We start from the raw sequence: 18,660 nt of genomic DNA, 5'->3' as shown, positions 1-18,660 counted from the left end.
GGATTCGATAGAAAAGCAACCTGTTGGGCACCTCCAGGGGGCTGACAAATGCAAATTAATAAACTGATGTATCTGTCTGGACAAGAGAAGCAATAGACTGAGATTTCCTATTCATGCAGCACCCAAGGGACAGCGCACCACTCAACTCACCAATTAATTAGTGCGCCAGCTTTGGCGAGTTTGTTTCTTGCATAGGTTAATGCTCAATCCGCCGTTATTTTGCCTTTCACTAAGAAGAAATAGAAAATGGGATCCGGGAGCCAGGGAAGGTGAATGATTTCCTAATGAATTGGGAGATCTTTGACTTTTTAATAATGCTGTTAAAATTGCTTTCCCGGGCAGAAACCCCACCACCCTCCTCTCTCGCCGTTTTATTGTTATTCAGATTTGGGTTATCACAAACCATGATCCTAATCAATCTGTTTGAAACGTAGTGGATCAGTAAAAGCACAATTTTTGCAGCAATGTACTGCGTTTGACCAAGTTCGTATCCACGGTTATTTCTATATATATCTAGATAGGGTAACTGCCCTTTGGGAGGGTGAAAAGCATGATTTGGGGAGTGGTTGTTTGTACCCTGGGACTATAGCAGCGTGTTACCCCAATGTTTCTATATATCTGTAACTTTGTTATGAACTAAGGGGGTCGAGTTTAAAGGCCAGTTAGGGGGAGATTTGGGGTGAGTGCTTATTTGTGCCCTGGGTACCCCTGGAACTATATCAGGGTGACTGTTACCCCATTGTTTCTATATATCTGTAACCTTATGAGCTAAGGGGGCCCAGCCTAAAGGTCAGTTAGGGGGAGATTTGGGGTGAGTGCTTATTTGTGCCCTGGATACCCCTGGAACTATGGTAGGGTGTTACCCCAATGTTTCTATATATCTGTAACCTTTTTATGAGCTCTGGGGTGAGTGCTTATTTGTGCCCTGGGTAACCCAAATGTTTCCATACTGATCTGCCAAGATGGGCCAGTTTTTTTTTCTTTTTTGGTTAGGGCACTTGGGTGACATGTAGACCGATTGGCAGCTCTGCAGGACTGGAATTAGGGATAGGCTACAGGAGCATGTACCTCGGGTGCAAGAGCAGGGAGTGATTTGTAAGGATGGAAGTGAATGGACTTGGCACAGGGTCGGTGACTGTAGAATAACCATAATAATTGCTTTCCTGGAAGAAAGTTTTAGTGAATGAGAAGTTCTTTCAGTACGACTCTCTGCATATAACCCTGGTTCATCGGCCCATTTCCAAACCGATCCATCAGCTGCTAATCAGCCCAGTTACAATGTGGAGCATCAAGCTTTGTAACACATTTGCCTTTAATTTGCAGTACAGACAAAGGGATTGCTGAGTCTGGTTTCTGTCTGGGTTTTTGCTTTTTCCATCAATGCCTTGCTATCGATCTCCCATCGGTTGCATTAGCCAATAGGTTGGTTTGTGCAAAAAACATTACTACAAAAGTCTGCTAAATGAGAACCACCAATGACAGAATCTTTCATACTCTATAAATAATACAGAGATGCCAACTTACTACCTTTTTCCTATCCAAAGCCAATTGGAAGCAGCAGTCCTGCCCTGCTTTATGGCAGCTGAGCAGGGGCGTAACTATAGAGGAAGCAGACCCTGCGGTTGCAGGGGGGCCCAGGAGTGTAGGGGGCCCAGTGAGACCCTAATTAATTAGCAATTTTAATATATCTTGGTAAAATAGGCCAACTTATAAATATTTTGGGGCCCTAAATTGAATTTGCTATGGGGCCCAGTAACAACTAGTTACGCCACTGCAGCTGAGGTTCTAGCTATCTATATAACAGAGCATTTTGTCCCAGTGGCTGCACAGATCCTATCTGATCCCCATTGGAAGCAGCAGTCCCACCCTGCTTTATGGTTGAGATTCTAGCTATCTGTATAACAGAGCATTCTGTCCCAGTGGCTGCACAGATCTTATCTGATCCCCATTGTAAGCATCAGTCCTGTACTGCTTTATCGCAGCTCAGATTCTAGCAATCTGTATAACAGAGTATTCTGTCCCAGTGGCTGCACAGATCCTATCTGATTCCCATTTAAAGCAGCAGTCCTGCCCTGCTTTATGGCAGCTGAGATTCTAGCTATCTGTATAACAGAGCATTCTGTCCCAGTGGCTGCACAGATCCTATCTGATCCCCATTGGAAACAGCAGTCCTGCCCTGCTTTATGGCTGAGATTTTACTACTATTTAAAAATGTTTTTCCCAGAAATGCCTTTAGGGTCCATAGGGGAACCATGGGATAAAAAGAAGCTGATGCAAGGCCTTAAGGAGGAAATTGCACTATATTTTTTTTTTCCCTGAGTCTTGATCAATACCGCTCTTGAGACCGCCAGTAAGAGAAGCAGCAATATCCCATGAAATATGCATGAGGAAAGGGGAAGGAGGGCTCCCTAGAGGTGCAAATGAAGGAGTCTTATACACATGTAGAGTATTGACACTCACATTAAACAGGAGGGGCCACACAATCACAAACGGTGAAGTTGCAAAAGTAATGACCCCAATAAAAATAAGTGATTATTGATTGGCAGCTAGCACTGAAGGGGTTAAATGAGTGCTACAGGATAGAAGAAGCTGAAGCCCTGGATAAGGTCATCATAAATTTAAAGGTGGAAAAAAATGACACTAGTGATTGGCAAGGAGTTATAAATACCAGTATGAATTTTTAATTTCCATTTGCAGACGAGGATCTTTTTGCCTGCGGAATGAAGTTCCAGATGTGAGAACCGGCGCAGATTTTCCTTTTGTTCTGAGGTGGCCGAAAAGCAAGTGATTCAGAAAAAAAAAAACTAAGAATTTGGAGATTTGACAATGTCCTTGGGGTTTCATCGACGGGTTCCTGATTTGGTACGGTTCATCCATCAATTTTAATAAGCGTTCCTGGGATGAGGAAATGATGATGATGATGGCTCTGCTTTCATTCTGTGCTTATCGGGGGGGGGGGATGTAGTCACACCAGAGCCTAGAAAAACCCCCACTTAGTTCCAGTACAGAAGGGATCGGGCTCCCAATAATAACATGGGGTTAATATTTAGGGAAATGGAACGCTCCTTAGAAAAGGCTCATACAATGGCAAAGTCAACGAAACTTCCAATGTGATTATGGAACCTTGAAGGGAAAATAAAGCCTGGCTTTATAGGTGAAGGGAGTTGCCATACTTAGACAGTACAGTATGAGAGTATAACTCAGGGCCGGAAATAAGGGTAGGCAGAAGAGGCACCTGCCTAGGGCGTAATGCTGTGGGGGCACTGGGTAGGTGCCTGTTCCATGATTTTTCTGCCTCCCCCTAGTCCAGATTCGCTCCCCTCTGCAGCTCTCACCTACCCCCACTGTCGCTCACTCCTCTGTCCCTCCGTTCGTCCCTCCCCTGCCCCAAACTGCCCCTCTACTTCCCCTTCTTGCATTCGTTTACGCTATGGTGCGCACACGGGGGACGGGATTAGCCGACCGGGTTGCCTAGGGCCCAGCCCTGGTAGAACTAGGTTACATACCGGTTTAACTATAAAGAAAATGGACTAAATAAAAATTTTATTTTTGCAGCCTGGTGAGCAGAAGGAAGGGGTTAAGTGGCAGTGTATTGGCCGTAACAGTCCAGGAACTAACATTATTAAGAAAATATAGTTAAGGAAGGTAATAAAATAGTAAGTGGAATCAATAATGGATCCCAGCGAGCAATGGCAGTCTGGCCCTGCTAACGATGCAATACATTTACCTTGTAAGCCTAATAACTTGCTTGCTAGAAGAGAGCACGGTGTCAGACAATCAGGGCAGGGAAGCAGAGCAAGCCAGGACACAAAGATTTCAGGCAAACTGACGCCAGGCTTCTGCAGGTGAATACCCAGCTGCTAAAAGCTTCACAGGCCTCATCAGCAATAAAGCCCAAGGCCCTATGTATAATTAATGCACCCGCTATACCTCCTGGAACCCGGCCGCTCTAGGTAAATGCAAAGTGCTGCACACTATAATGGCATACAAATGAGACGCCAATCAGAAAACATAACTGATTTATTTACAAGCTGAGAAATCCAATAGAAAAATAGCATTTTCAAGTCAAAGTTGGGAGGGATTCAAAAAATGGCTGCCATGGCTATACAATGGCAGATGACATCTTGTTATCAAAAACCCCTCTTGTTCTTCTCTACTGCCTGCAAGAGTCGTGGAACGATTCGAGCGTACGAAAATCCCTCCATGTTGGAGGCAGCCCATCCTGCAAAAACTTCCCGCATCGTTGGCAAGGAGCCTGGAACAGCTTGATGTAACTTCTTAACCAGGTCTGCAAGAGAAAGGGGAGGGGACACAAGCAGCAAAATAATGATAAGATCAAGGATCCAACGCCTCCCCAACCATCCTACTCACTGTCACATTTAATACTCCGGCCAGGAGATGACTTGATTTTGCTCCAACCTCAAGTCGGGGCAAATTCTCTTTATACTGACAAAAGCCAACAAATAACCATTATGGAGTTTTTTTTGTTTTTTTTTAAAGGCAAAAGAACCCAGCAAATTAAATAGCACCCACCATAGAACCCAATATCAAGATCTCATCTCATAAACATCAGCGAGTTCTAGATGATATTGGTGTCATTTGGAGTAAAAGGGCTGAAGGAAGTTTTATTCCCCTTATGTGGGGGCTACTAGGGAAGGCACCTACTTTTGCTCAAGGATTTTGTATTTTTAAATTAGTTCCCCTTTAACATGTAACACAAAGCTTTCCCCAATCTCAGCAGAATGGTAACACTGGTCGTTTTGCTCGGTCCCCAGAGGCTGCACTTCGATCTGTAGCCGATTTGGAGAAACGAGAAAATAAGACCTATCTGAAAGGCTAAATGAAAGGCATATGGGACTGTGACAGCCGTTCTGAAATGTCTTATTTGCTTCTAAGATTGTGGCTACAACTGCTCCCGGCTTCTGCCATCTCCTGTCAATAGCTGCTCTAAGGATGAAAGGACTGAGGGTGACGCGTGTCGGAGCAGAAAGAGGTCACCAGATAATATGTGAACTGATTGATAAAGATGAACAAGGGGCACTATGTACTACTAAAAAAAACATTTTGTTGGATTCCTGTGCTGTACTACTCATGATCAAAGGGGCTGGCTCTCATCAATACAAGGGCAATTCAACCCAATATGATAATACATATTTTTCTTCGCTATTTCAGCATTTAAACTGCAAACTTGTTGCTAGGGATACACATCCTAGCACTACCCTGGTGTCCATTCTGTCCAAGGCATTTTCTGCAAGGTGTTCTACCTTGGGCTGCCTCCTGTTTGCCAGGGTCTCTGGCCTCCATTGCTGTCACCAATTCTCCTATAATGCCATAATACATTTTCAGAAGTCTTAAGGTGGCACAGCCAACCAATAATGCTGTGTAAGGTAGGAATTCCCCAGACCACTTTAACCTGCCTCTTCTTAAACTGGCATGAACAGGCAGCCATGCTGGGGCATAGGCTTAATAAGTGTGCTCCAACATGCTTATTCTTTATATTGCCCTATTTCCATGTCATAGGCATATGTAGCACATTCAATGCGAGCATGCCCGTGCCCCACCATGGCCGCCCACACTGGACACATCATAAAACCACCACTGCTGTTTCCTCCATCTGGAGTGTGGGGTCTGTTAGGCAACACCTCTGGTGGGGAAATTTTTTTCTACAAAAGGTGCCCCTTAGGGTAAATGTTAAGTTTATGTACCCTTTAATAATATAAATTAAGTATATGTTCCCTGTAATGGAGTGTGCCATACCAATGGACCATTAGATGTTTCCTAAAGTCCATCCTCTTATTTTCTGATAATTAAAAGCAAATTTCTAAATGTTACGCTCCAACAAACAACTGATTGGCACGGGGGGCCATGGTATTGACATTTTCATTGAGCATCTGTCAGGTTGCTTGGTACAGCATCTCTGCTGGATATTTACCCAATCAAGCGTGGGGGCCCCTGGATGGAAATACATTTTGTATCACAAATAGGTTGTGTTCCTGCTTGGGTAACCCTGAGACCTTTCCACCTGTCAGAATATATTGCACGCAAAGGACATGGCATGGATGGAAAAGCCAAGAGTAGGAACATTTGTGGAGGTTTTCGAATATGAATTTTAATTGTGACTGTAGGTAGGATTCTGGCACTTGTAGAACACAAACGGCCATACAACATTTTGTTGGACCTTCTTGGCTCAGAACAAAGATAAATAGATATAGAAACATTGGGTTAACAGTTACCCTGCTATAGTTCCAGGGCTACCCAGGGCATAAATAAGCACTCATCCAAATCTCACCCCTAACTGACCTTCAGGCTGGGCCCCCTCAGCTCATAACAAGGTTACAGATATATATAAACATTGGGGTAACCGTCACCCTGCTGTAGTTCCAGGAGTACCCAGGGCACAAATAAGCACTCACCCCAAATCTCCCCCTAACTGGCCTTCAGGCTGGGCCCCCTTAGCTCATAACAAAGTTACAGATATATAGAAACATTGGGGTAACAGTCACCCTGTTCCAGGGGTATCCAGAGCACAAATAACTGAAACAGTCCCAGTAAGTATCATACTTTCATAAATCACAAGAGAACTCTTACCATAAAGGAACGAACCACCACATCGGGCATCTGTGGCAGCTGGTAATGAAGCAGGGCGGTGGTGGCATGATCCGTCACCTAGAACACCAAGAGGTCAGATGACAAATTAAACATTGCCTTCCAAGCAATTCAACATTTCAGTAGTAGTGTGCCGTGGCCACCATACAATGCATCTTTTCTACACGTCTTTTTTGTTTTTAGAATCTGAAGATATTCCCAAGGACAATGATATCTGAGTAACATTTTGCTTAGCATTTCAAACCTATGCATACACATCAATGTTGGGATCCTGCATTTTGCCCATCAGTTGCCTCTAGTTGGAGATGCCTTTCCCTAAAATTTATGACCAACCATCCCCTAAACCCGACCATACCAAACTATATCCTCTCATTTGGCAATGTTGAAAAAACAAATGAGCAAATCTTGGCCCCATTTGGCCACTCAAGTGGAAGGCATCATTTTGGTCCTATACATGGGTCAATAGAGATTTTAAGGTGACAACCAGTTTCTGCCTACAGTGAATGTGCCCAAGCATTGCTTTCCACCACTACATTTTCATGCTCTAGCAATGGTACCTTAAATATAGGGCAACTGTCCCTGTCTAGAATTTTATACATGACCGTAAACATAATGGCCTTAATGTAGCGTTTTGCTGTTACTGCCCCCCCCCCACATGGCAGATACCGTAGTAGAACAGTCTTGGGCTTCACACTGTTTTGCTTCCTGTCCTTGTTTGAGAGGCTCAGGAAGAAGTGAGCAGAAACAGACATCACTAACTCCCGCTCACCTGCAAATGATTTGACACATCTAAAAGGAGTGCAACTCCGCATCTGGTGAAATCCAAGCCTTCGAGCAAGAGAAAGAATTTTTTAAAAAGCGATGTCAATAGGGAAGAAGACAGCCTTTTTATTCACGCAAACAGAGGGAAAGAAATGAGCAAGAAAAACACAGGGAGATCAATGTCAGACGGCAGGTGGAAAAAGAAGACGAAAACCATTGACGTGTTTGAGATTTAAGAAGAAAGAGTGATGGGAGAACAAGGAAGAAAGTTCACTGACGAGAGAAATGAGAAGGAAAGACGATAAAATGGGAGGGACGGCATCCAAAGGGAAGGAGGGGTACGTATAGATCTATGAGCTCCAAAAACCAAAGTAATGTGTTTATCATTATGGCAGTCAGACAGTGTCTCTAGCAAGACGTGCTACTAAATCCTAGCCGGCTACAGAGGCTCCTTTCATAAGATTCTCTCTAATGCCATTAGTTCTATGTCACCTGTGGCATTTAGCTTACAAAAAGAGAAGTGTCTGAACCATCACAGAGTAATTTCTGTCCACCAGGCACGTTGCTATGAAAAAAACTTGCAGGGCTTGTTTACTTCCACACCCATAGTTGTACGCCTCCTTCAAGCTGGTGGTAATTCCCACTCCATCAGTACTCACAAAACACTTGCACTGACTGCTGGAAATAACTCCATCCCAACTCGAATTTCAGCACAATTTAATGTACTGGGTGCAGTTGCTTTAGATGCAGCCCCCCCTTGTGACCCAGTTGCATTCTGGGTAAAAATAAAAAGGCAAATTGTTTCCAAAAGTGCACTTTGGATACATTGATCCAATAGTGTGTTCTTCGAACATATTCAGCCTCTACCCACCAATTATAATGGGTCACCATGTACCCCAAAGGAATGATAAAGATGACAAGGCATCTCCTGGTCAAAAGCCTATTGTTCTCCATCAATGACAGCCAATCGCTGCCAGTCATTTTAGAAGGTTGTTTGTCTATTCTTCTTTTTGAATATCACACACATAAATAAATCAGGATCCAAGGAAGACCTTGATTGTGCCACATGGCAAAATCAAAGCTAAATTAGCCACAATTCATTCAGGAAGCTCTGCCACTCTACATGTGCAGAGAAGCAAGAATAGCAATGGTGCCAGATCAATGTCATGCTGAATAGGCAACCGTACATGGGGAAAAGCCAAGGAATACATTTGCTCTTACCAGCCGCAACCTGACTAGGCATCTTGGGAAGACGTGGTCAGAGTGCCTTGCCAGTGACCATGAAGTTCAGCCTGTGCTCACCTTGAGCAGATATTATCGATAAGGCAATCCATCGGCCTCATGAATGCATTCATGGTGCAGCACTTTAGCTTACTTGGAGGTTATTGATGAGAATATATTTTCATAAATTACACGGCCTCGTTGTCTTAGCAGAACAAATTCTACTCTACATCTTGGAAACGTTTTACCATCCTCATGGCTTTATCACTGTCTGAAGATGTTATAACCAGCAATCTCGGCACTGCTTCTCCCAGAGGGGCCCTCATGTCGGAAAGCAGATAAACAGTTCCCAGGCTGATCTCCAATAACCTTCATAGATTTATGTATTTTGTTTTAAGCGCTCTACTAAAGGCCAACAACAAAGTCTACATTTTGGAAAAAGAAGTAATAATTTTTGCCTTGCTTGCAAACCATGGGCATAATTCATCCAAGCAGAGATGTCATGCTTGAAATCAAGCCCTGCAGGTGCCTTGGCCACTGAGGGGCCCTATTTTACATGCTCAAATGTTTTAAGAGCAGCAATTTCATATTCCAAAAGATCTATTACTTCCTTTGTTATGTTGATTTGGTCGGTTAAGCATATGTTTATCGATAGCAGGTAATAGTGTATACTTGTATATATACTAGGAGGGTATAGAGTAGCCAAGAAACTCTTAGCAAAAGGGAGAGAGGTAGTGAGGGCAAGGAGATTTTCCATTCTTTACCATGCCTAGAACTATGATTTTTCCCTGCTTTACATACATATGTACAGTGATTATAACCTACAGTGGCTCAAAGATTATGGCTGCTTGACATTATTTCAATTGTTAACCTGTGAGTCATTGACCTTTCCTAATGGAGAAAGCTGCATCTCATGTATGGGGCCAATATTTTAACTTGTCTGAAGGATATCTGGCCTACAGTCCTGCAGTGGGTCAGGTACCCACGGGTAGGACTTTCGGATGTTAGTATAGATGCGGATTGGGCTTATGGTCCTATTTATAGCAAGTTTCACTCTGTTACACATTTTTCATCCAGTGATGTCACTTCTGGTTTGTAGCAACAGCACTTCCTGTTGGTAGTCAGCAGGTCACAGATCAAGTTGCGGATAGTAAAAATGCAAGTTGCTCGTTCGGGCTTCAAAACTCTAATTTGGGCAGGTTTCAAAAAAACCTAACCACACATGACTGCACACGTCATGTGATGAACCCATTGAGAGGATCTGACCAGTCTGGGGACACAGAGTATGTACTTTCCTACATAACTGCACATTGCTAATGATACTATTCACTCAGATCTTCATAACAACCCTGTCTCCTCACAAACATGCCCCAACAATCCCTCCTTAACCCCTCGCAGCCATTAATTTTTCTTCCTCTAACACTGGTAGCTCAACATTTCCCAACAATCCCTCCTTAACCCCTTTACAGACATTCAGTTCTCTACATCTAGCACTGGTTGCCAAAGAATAGGGTAACCGCCCAAAATGAGATGGAATTAAATTAGAACTGGAAGCCAGAACACCAAAACGGGAAGGAAAATAGACAAAAAAAATAAAACCGCACCAAAAAAGAATAAATGAAAAATAATATTAAAAATCATACACGAAAACCTAATACATAGGATGCCAAATTCTTGTTTTACAATTAAATGGTCAAACTGCAGCCGTAAGACCTAATGGGGCCTGCTTCCCAACAGGGCATTTATAGGCATCTCAATACTTTGTTTGACTGCTTGAAGCTCTGCGTGATGCAGACAGTTGTGTCTACTCGTTCATATCATCTATTCAGCTGGCAGGCGGATGCCTGGTGTTCCACACAAGAGCTACCAGATAAGGGTGTTTTTTTTTTCCTTTCTATAAAAGGGGCACAGGCAGGTAGGACATCCTGGGTTTTGGAGACAAAGTGGGAGGTGGGTAGATTCTCCTAAACAGTCAGTTTATTGGGACCGTGTAAATGTCAGTGAAATGAATGAAATATGCGTGGCTATTGTCAGCAGGCAAGCCTTTCTCTGGCTATTGTTTGAGGCTCCTTATAAACCTCTCTATTTCCAAGTTCTATTGTGGCAGATAATACCCTGTCAGGAAGCAACAAAGAGAAGGCTCTGTTCCCTGCAATGAAGTTCAACACCACTCTGGAGGATGTAAGGATGTAAGGAGGATGTGAGGAAGATCTTACAAATTGGTTGCCATTGCTTTATGCTTCGCACTTGTATTTAACGGAGGAGAGGACAGGTAAAAGCAGTGGAAAAGAAGCTGGTGTTGCCTTAGTCCTTCTACTGGAAGCATTTAGAATGGAGACGTCCAAATTTGAGAATAAGTAAATTGTTGAACCTGAACACTAGCTACAATTGATTTTTTTTTTTGTTGCAAGCCACATGAAGACCCACCCGTAGGGGAAACTCAAACTAGCCAATACAAGCCTTAAAAATTAACAGTTAGGCCAGTGGTCCTCAACTAGTAGCTCATGAGCAACACATTGCTCACCAACCTCTTGGATGTTGCTCCCAGTGGCCTCAAAGTAGGTGCTTATTTTTGAATTCCAGGCTTGGAGGTAAGTTTTTTGTTGCATAAAAACAAGTTTATGGCCAATCAGAGTATAATGTAGACTACCATTCCACACAGGGCTACCAAATAGCCAATCATGTTCTTTTTTTGGCACCCCCAGGAAATATTTTCATGCTTGTGTTGCTCCTTAACTCTTTTTACATTAAATGTGGCTCATGGGTAAAACGGTTGAAGACTCCCAGGTTAGACCATAATGAAGAATAAACACATTGGGTTACTAACATAACCAATTCACCACTAACTAGATAAGGAGAAAGACCAGTAAGGTTAGGTCCTACAGATGATCCCACATTGAATATACAAATAAAAGGGGTAGCAAGATCCTGCAGGAGGCAGTTTGGACAAACTACAAAGCAGTCTTTTCTCAAATGATCTTGCAGGTTTCTCTGGTTTAAAGTGGAACATACAAGAAGTGATGGTTACATTCAGGAATTCAGCCATACAGCGACTCCAATATGAGCATAGAAGAAGAAAGGGTATTATATTGTAAGCTGTTGACTTGATTGTGGAGGAGCAGTGCAATTTAATAAATCCCTTGGAAACATACACAAAGAAAGGGTATTATTGAGATTATTCAATTAGGAGTGGAGAAAAATAAATTTAAGGAGACTTAGAACGTCCACTATATATGTGTAAGTTCTTCAATCTTTTGGTAGCCTCCCCCCAAACAATCTAATTATTCTCCCAAGCCTACCATACAGTTTATCCCATAGGGAACATGCACAGAAAAAGGGCACCAAACTAAAGCCATAAATCTAATCCCATAGGGGACATACATGGAGAAAAAGCAGATATGGCTATAAATCTGACCCTAAGGGGAACATATATGGAGATGGGGCAATAATATTCAGTCATCTATGGGAACATACCTTGAGAAGGGGGGGGGGAACAAATCCAGCCATACAGCTGATCCAATAGAAGAATAGAAATACTGAATAATTCAGAAGCAGAGACTGGCAACTGCTTAGAGAGTCCTTCAAAGGCACCCAGAGGCCATAGACTCCCAGGCTGCAATAGTCACAGTCAGATTATTTAGAAGCCTAATAAGAATGACCTCTGCTGTGCCGCCAATATAAGGACTTCCTAGTTATAGATTGTCCTTTGTGAACACCAAGTTCCCCGGCCCAACCGACAAGACTGGGGTTTAATAAACAAACTTGCCTAATAACGCAGCCCTGCCGACTCAGCACTTTTAGGGAAATGAAGAGCAAAATGAATTCAGCTTGGCTGTGCCAGGCGGGGTTGCACGTGTAGAGGTGCCCCCCCTCCCAGCGTCGCCAGAATTCCTTTGCAAGGTGGCAGTCAGCGGGGAGAGATCGCCTCATTTTCTGACAGCACTGGCAGTTGTACAAGCAGAGATCTGCTTAGATGCAGGTGTAAAAGCAACGATTACTGCAGTGGGAATTTGCTGCGAAAAGGGTCAGTGATAGGGCCCGTGAGCAATGTGCAGCTGTCTGTTACTGCTGGAGAGAGACTTCTGTTCTATCTACAGGGCTTGGAAGCAAAATATACATTTGTGGAATTGCTGCCTAGTGACATCCCTGACTAATACACATAAAAGTAGCATAAATGTGCTAGAAAAGAATGACAAGGAAATAAGTGATTCTACAATTCCTTTAGGGCAGTGGCAGATGGGAAAATTATGCGTGGCTGCCAGGCCTGTAGAAAGGCCGCCAAGGCCCGGGCCTAGGGCGCCTGGATTTTAGGGGGAGGCATGAAGACCAGCCACACCTGTATTGGTTCGGAAGCTATGGGGCTGATCATGAGATACAATAGTTTTTAAATTTCCCATGCGCACAAATGAAGGGGAAGTTGAAGGTCAGAGGGGAAGTGCAGATAGCGAAATTGCCAGGAGGTAGGTGCCCACCTTGACTCATGGCAGAAACGCCCCTGACCACCGGAAGTAACAAATTGACAGCGGTAAAACCTTCTAATAGCGAAGTCGCCCAAAGTTTACTCCAGAGGCAACTACAGAAGAACTAGGTGATGTGTTGGTTTTATTGCAAGCAGTTTCAGTTATTTCCAATAGAGAGGCATTTTAGGGGAAATCTCCCAGGCGGCCACTGCCCTTAAATAAGTGTTGCTATCATGTGCATATTAAAACACTGGACTTAATGCAACTTCAACTCTCTTTAAATAAGTACAGGTATCGGACACGTTATCCAGAAAACCCATTATCCAGGAAAGGCCGTCTCCCATAGACTGCATTTTATCCCAAATACCAAAATTTACATATATAATAGGATATATAAAAGGATAAAATATAATCCTTATTGGAGGTAAAACCAGCCTATTGGGTTTAATGTTTACACAATGTTCTAGTAGAATTATGAAAAGATCCATTATCCGGAAAATTCCAGGTCCCCTGCATTCTGCATAATAGGTCCCATACCTGTATAAAGGGGGTTTCTACCTCTGATCTTTAACCATTTACCAACAAAAAGAGACTCAACAGGAAAGACCCTCCCATGTTGGCTGTTATGTGTTCTAGCAGATTGATTACAGCAGAAGAATTTACAGGGTCCATAAAGGAAAAAAAAATAGACATCACAAGCAGGGAAGGGCTTATCCTACCTTCTGAAAGACTTGGTAATTAGACTTCGACCATATGTCCAACTGCAAAATAAAACGGGAAAAAGAAAGATACAGTAAATATGAGCTAAACATAGGGACAAAGTGAAGATGAGGAGACAACCCTCCAGCCAATCACCTGTGAGATCACATATGCACTTTCAATTTTTTTTATTTATTTTCTTTGAGTAGTAAAGCACTGAAAACAAGCATGTCAAAGCATTTGAGCACCACTAGTGATATGGGCATATATATTTATATATACAGTTTATATACATACATACAGTATATATATATATATATATATATATATATATATATATATATACACACACACACACACACACACACACACACACACACACACAGCAGGGGGCAGCATTTTGCTTTGCACTTTTTCTTGATGTGCAGAAAGTTTCGAGGACAAATGCTCCACTTCTGTAGATGCAATTGGACATACCAAATGTGGTAATATCACTAACATATGAATTGCTCTCAGCCCTGGCAGCCCTCCAGTGTGCAATTTCAGCAGCAATCAGGCCTATCTGTTTGCAACTAGGCAGCGACTGTGAATGAGAGACTGGAAAATGAATAGAAGAAGCCTGAAGAGAACGAATAAGTATACAAAGTAACAAAAACAATAAAACTGTAGCCTCAAGGAGCAAGTTCTCTTTGGTTGTCAGGGTCAGTGACCCTCATCTGAAAGCAGTAGAAGAGAAATAATTCTAGAACAAAATGGGGCATTATATCACAGAGTAAAGGTTAACAGAATGTGGCTGATTGGTGGCTATGGACTATTGCAATGGGGAGAAATTATTTGCATGGTGCACCCTATAATTATGGCTGTGCTCTATAGTGGAGGATCTGAGGCCATGTTCTTGCTCTACACAAGGTGCAGCTGCAGTTCTGGACCAGTAGAGCATACACTGGAGGACAAGACAGTATTTATAGCTTGCTTTGGTATTTGAATATCGGCCCTTTTATGCTTAATAAAGGCAAGCATCTATAATTAGGGAATTGGCAAGGGGAAACACATCTTTGCTCTCGACTCTCCCCAGCAAAGCGAGGGACTCGTTGCCTTTCTCTGACGGTCGTCCAAAGGATTTCAAAGTTGTTGAAGAATGGGAAACCTTCCTTGCATCTCATATCAAACAGCGGCTGTGCCAGCCCCTATTATAGAAATCACATTCTGCTCCTTCCCCTTGCGGACCTGCCCATCTCCCCCCAAAAAAACACACCATGCTTGCCTTTGATGGGAAAGGGAAACAGTGATCAGCTATTACCCTAGAGACGGCTCTGGCGATCTTTGAAGCCCAGCTTTGATGGCTCCGTGCCATTTACTTGTTGTCATGATCAGGACCTGGTGACTTGGGGTAATTATAGAAGCCGTAATAAGAATAACCAAGGGTGGCTGTTGAACAAAAGAATTTGCTCAAAACTAGGGGGAGTGGGCGCATGGTGCTATCAGGCACATTATGGGTGTAGGCTTATAGTAGAGCAGATTCAAGGCTCCTCAAAACAATTGTACTAAAAGGAGCTAAGTGGATAAATTACAGGCCCCGTAGACGACATCTTCAAAAGATATTCCTTCTACGACATGATATCTTGGCAGAAATTTATGGTAGAACTACAATTATTGCTCAAGGGCAGACTTTGTCAGAATTTGGGCTTAATTTAAAGGTTGTAGTCCCATTTAAAGGAGAACTAAACCCTAAATGTGAATATGACTAAAAATGACATATTTTATATGAGGAACTTATTGCACCAGCCTAAAGTTTCAGCTTCTCAATAGCAGCACTGATCCAAGACTTCAGACCTGTCACAGAGGGTCGCCATCTTGGAAAGTGTCTGCGACACTCACATGCTCAGTGGGTTCTGAGCAGCTGTTGAGAAGTTAAGCTTAGGGCAGTGATCCCCAGTCAGTAGCTCATGAGCAACATGTTGCTCTCCAACCCCTTGGATGTTGCTCCCAGTGGCCTCAAAGCAGGTGCTTATTTTTGAATTCCAGGCTTGGAGGCAAGTTTTGGTTGTGTAAGAACCAGGTGCACTGCCAAACAGAGCCTCAATGTAGGTTGACAAGCCACATACAGGCTACCAAATGGCCAATCACAGCACTTATATGTCACCCCAAGAACATTTTTCATGCATCTGTTGCTCCCCAACTCCTTTTACTTCAGAATGTTGCTCACGGGTTCAAAAGGTTGGGGATCCCTGGCTTAGGGGTTGTCGCAAATTATCAAGCAGAAAATGAGGTTGGCCTGTAATATAAACTGATGCTACAGGGCTGGTTATTAAATTCTGATACTCGTTGCACTGGTTTCTGTGCTGCCATGTAGTAATTATCTGTATTAATTACTAATGAGCCTTCTATTGTGATATTTCCATTCTATGTGTATATTTGGAGTCGGTCCCTAAGCTTAGTAAATGACAGCAGCACAGAGCATGTGCAGTGAATCAGCAGAAAAGAAGATGGGGAGCTACTGGGGCATCTTTGAAGACAGATCTTCCCTGTTAAAGGGCTGTGGTTGCCTTGGGCTGGTACAGAAACCCAAAACATAATGTACAACATTTCTGCTTACTTCTTTAGTTAAGATTTAGCTGTACTTTTTAAAACGACCGGCCGTTGGCCTATCTACGTGTAAAGATCAAGCCTCCTCAGAGCTGCTCAAGGGCGGATGCCAAGGAAATATGAAAAATCTGTACAATCACTGTAATATTATAACATCATTAGAAGCAAGTTCCGCACAAGAAGGAAAACGCTCCCATTAAAGGTTATTTTGTTCAAGTCAATGAGCAGAAGCTCTGCAGCAGAATTTATATTAACGGCACAAAATTCAGTGCACAGGGGGTAAACAGATCATGGCACGATACACTAGTGGATAGCAAAACAAATATCAAGGTGACCCCAAAATAAGCTTGCTTTTAGTTCCATTATTTGCATGGGGCGGGTCTAATTAGAACCACAGCTGAGGGGGCATAATTAGGGAGCACAGCATGGGGGGATTTGTATCAGTATGAAGGGCACTAGGGATCACTGCTGCTCCATTGGGTCCCAATATGCTCTATAAATGAGCACTGATGAAAAGAGATAAAATCTCCTCCTTGCTCCACCAAAGCCCCGTCCTTGTAAAAAAAAAAATAAATAAAAAAAATAGTGATTTCTAACTAATCCAGAAAGGAAATGAATGATTTCTGTAGAATACAGGAGCTGACCTTGATGTGTTTCTATTCAGCTACAATAAAACTCCTTTACTGTGCCAGCAACATGGGTGCTGTGGCTGGGGAACCCTACAACATGTTAGACAGGCCGCTGGCACTCAGGGGCATTAATGGCCTACATTCAGGGAACAAACCCCACTGCAGGGCTTTACCTAATCCCCAATTCCTGACGCATACATCTGTATAGAGCAAAAGGAGGTAGAACGGCTGCATACTAATTAAACTTCCTACAGCATTCCCCTCTCATTATAATGTGGCCTTTGGGTCCGAAAGAGCACAGTGCTTGCTGTGATCACCCACTGAAACCTGATTCTCATATTTATGCAGCCCAATGGAGATGCTCGGAGCCGGCCCAGGAGAGCTGGAGCTGACTAGATAAATCACATTTGTTTTTCTGGTGCCTACAATGCACCTCCCGGAGGTGTGTTGGTTAAGCTTGCGCCTGTGGGTCTCTCAGTCAGAGCTTTAACCTCCGTCTCTTTTACAGATTGAAGAACTGAAACAGTAGATAGATGGAGAGGTCATACTAAGCTATAACCAGCAGTGTCTCCCTGAGGAGTTATTTACAGAGTGACTGACCTCTCTTTTAAGCCCCCTCTGTGCAGTGTTTGTTTATAGCACAGAGGGGTTATAAGGGGATTACAGTGTCTTAGAGTGTCCAAGAGCAGGGCATATAAGGACAAGTCAGAAGGGAGTTCTATCATCTTTGTCTTAGCAAAATGATCAGGAACCATTATTTATCTGAACCATCATTTGGAGCAGGGTATAATGATTTGCCAAGACCCAGCTCCGTAAGACACAAGCAGACACTTGGGAGGAATAGGGGGCCCTAAATGGAACTCCATCCCTCCCTTTCAGCCATACGTTTAAATACAAGAACAAACGAAGTAAGAGATGATTGGGAGGGGCAGCGCACTTCTTACCTTGCCGTCTTCTGTATAAACATTTTCGGTGTAGCCCTTTACTATGGTGCGGTCAATAAAAAGGCTGCGCATCACCACAATGACTTTCAGCACTTTCCCCAGGATCACCTGTAAGGAAAAGAGAAAAACCATAAGATTCAGAGGAAATGTCATAGCAGCTGTTCTTATACAGTACCTAAAAATATACGTTCCATACGTGGACAAGGTGTTTGTCACCTAGAAGGTGCAAAAATTAAGTCAGCACAACAGTGATTTCTTGGGGAGTCAAAAAGTCCCATCATCACAAGGGGTTGGTGGGAGTTGTAGTTAAACAGCAATAGAGCCACCAGCCACAGTGGGACGCATGGAAGCCAGTTTAAATGATAGCTATAGATATTTTTGCAGACTCCATTGGGGTATAGGTTTGGGGTTCAGATCAGTTTCTGGCCCCTTCATCTGGAAGCCCAATTAGCCAATGTAACTTCACTAATGTCAGGTATTAGGATTCTGCTCAGGTCCAAGAGACTGGCAGAGGGATAAACGCTGTTTTATCCTGCAAGACAAACGGAACGAGCCGTCTGGCACCAGAACATGTTTCTTCCACTTGCAGGACCGCCTGCCCAATTGTGCCGTGTGTAGCTGTGCCAGAGCAGACGCACAATCACTTCCTCGGGTCACGGGTAGAATGAATAGCCACGGAATCCGAGCTGGCACTGAGCGTACCCAGATGGCTTAGTCCACAATTTGGGATTCATTTAGCGACTCTTGAGCAAG

The 18,660-nt window shown here is 43.3% G+C and overlaps 1 protein-coding gene across 3 annotated transcripts in view; it reads right to left on the bottom strand.

Moving 5' to 3' along the window:
• Positions 1 to 4,002: 4,002 nt before the first annotated feature.
• Positions 4,003 to 18,660, bottom strand: part of med27.S (mediator complex subunit 27 S homeolog) — a 148,840-nt gene continuing 134,182 nt past the window's right edge. Inside the window, exons 5-9 of one of the 3 annotated variants that reach the window (XR_001932858.2) lie at positions 17,908 to 18,015; positions 13,769 to 13,810; positions 7,376 to 7,434; positions 6,589 to 6,666; positions 4,224 to 4,288 (exon numbers count right to left, since the gene is read on the bottom strand). Coding sequence is in view for 2 of the 3 variants with exons in the window: in NM_001096271.1 (NP_001089740.1) it covers positions 4,154 to 4,288; positions 6,589 to 6,666; positions 13,769 to 13,810; positions 17,908 to 18,015 (363 nt within the window). In the remaining variant the exon portion in view is untranslated. Of the gene's footprint in view, positions 4,289 to 6,588; positions 6,667 to 7,375; positions 7,435 to 13,768; positions 13,811 to 17,907; positions 18,016 to 18,660 lie in introns of all 3 variants that reach the window. The other 2 variants (NM_001096271.1, XM_018232129.2) reach the window with 2 other exon arrangements.

The sequence above is a fragment of the Xenopus laevis genome, chromosome 8S (assembly GCF_017654675.1).
Source record: "Xenopus laevis strain J_2021 chromosome 8S, Xenopus_laevis_v10.1, whole genome shotgun sequence".
NCBI lineage: Eukaryota > Metazoa > Chordata > Amphibia > Anura > Pipidae > Xenopus > Xenopus laevis.
This window is presented reverse-complemented; position numbering and strand designations above follow the sequence as displayed.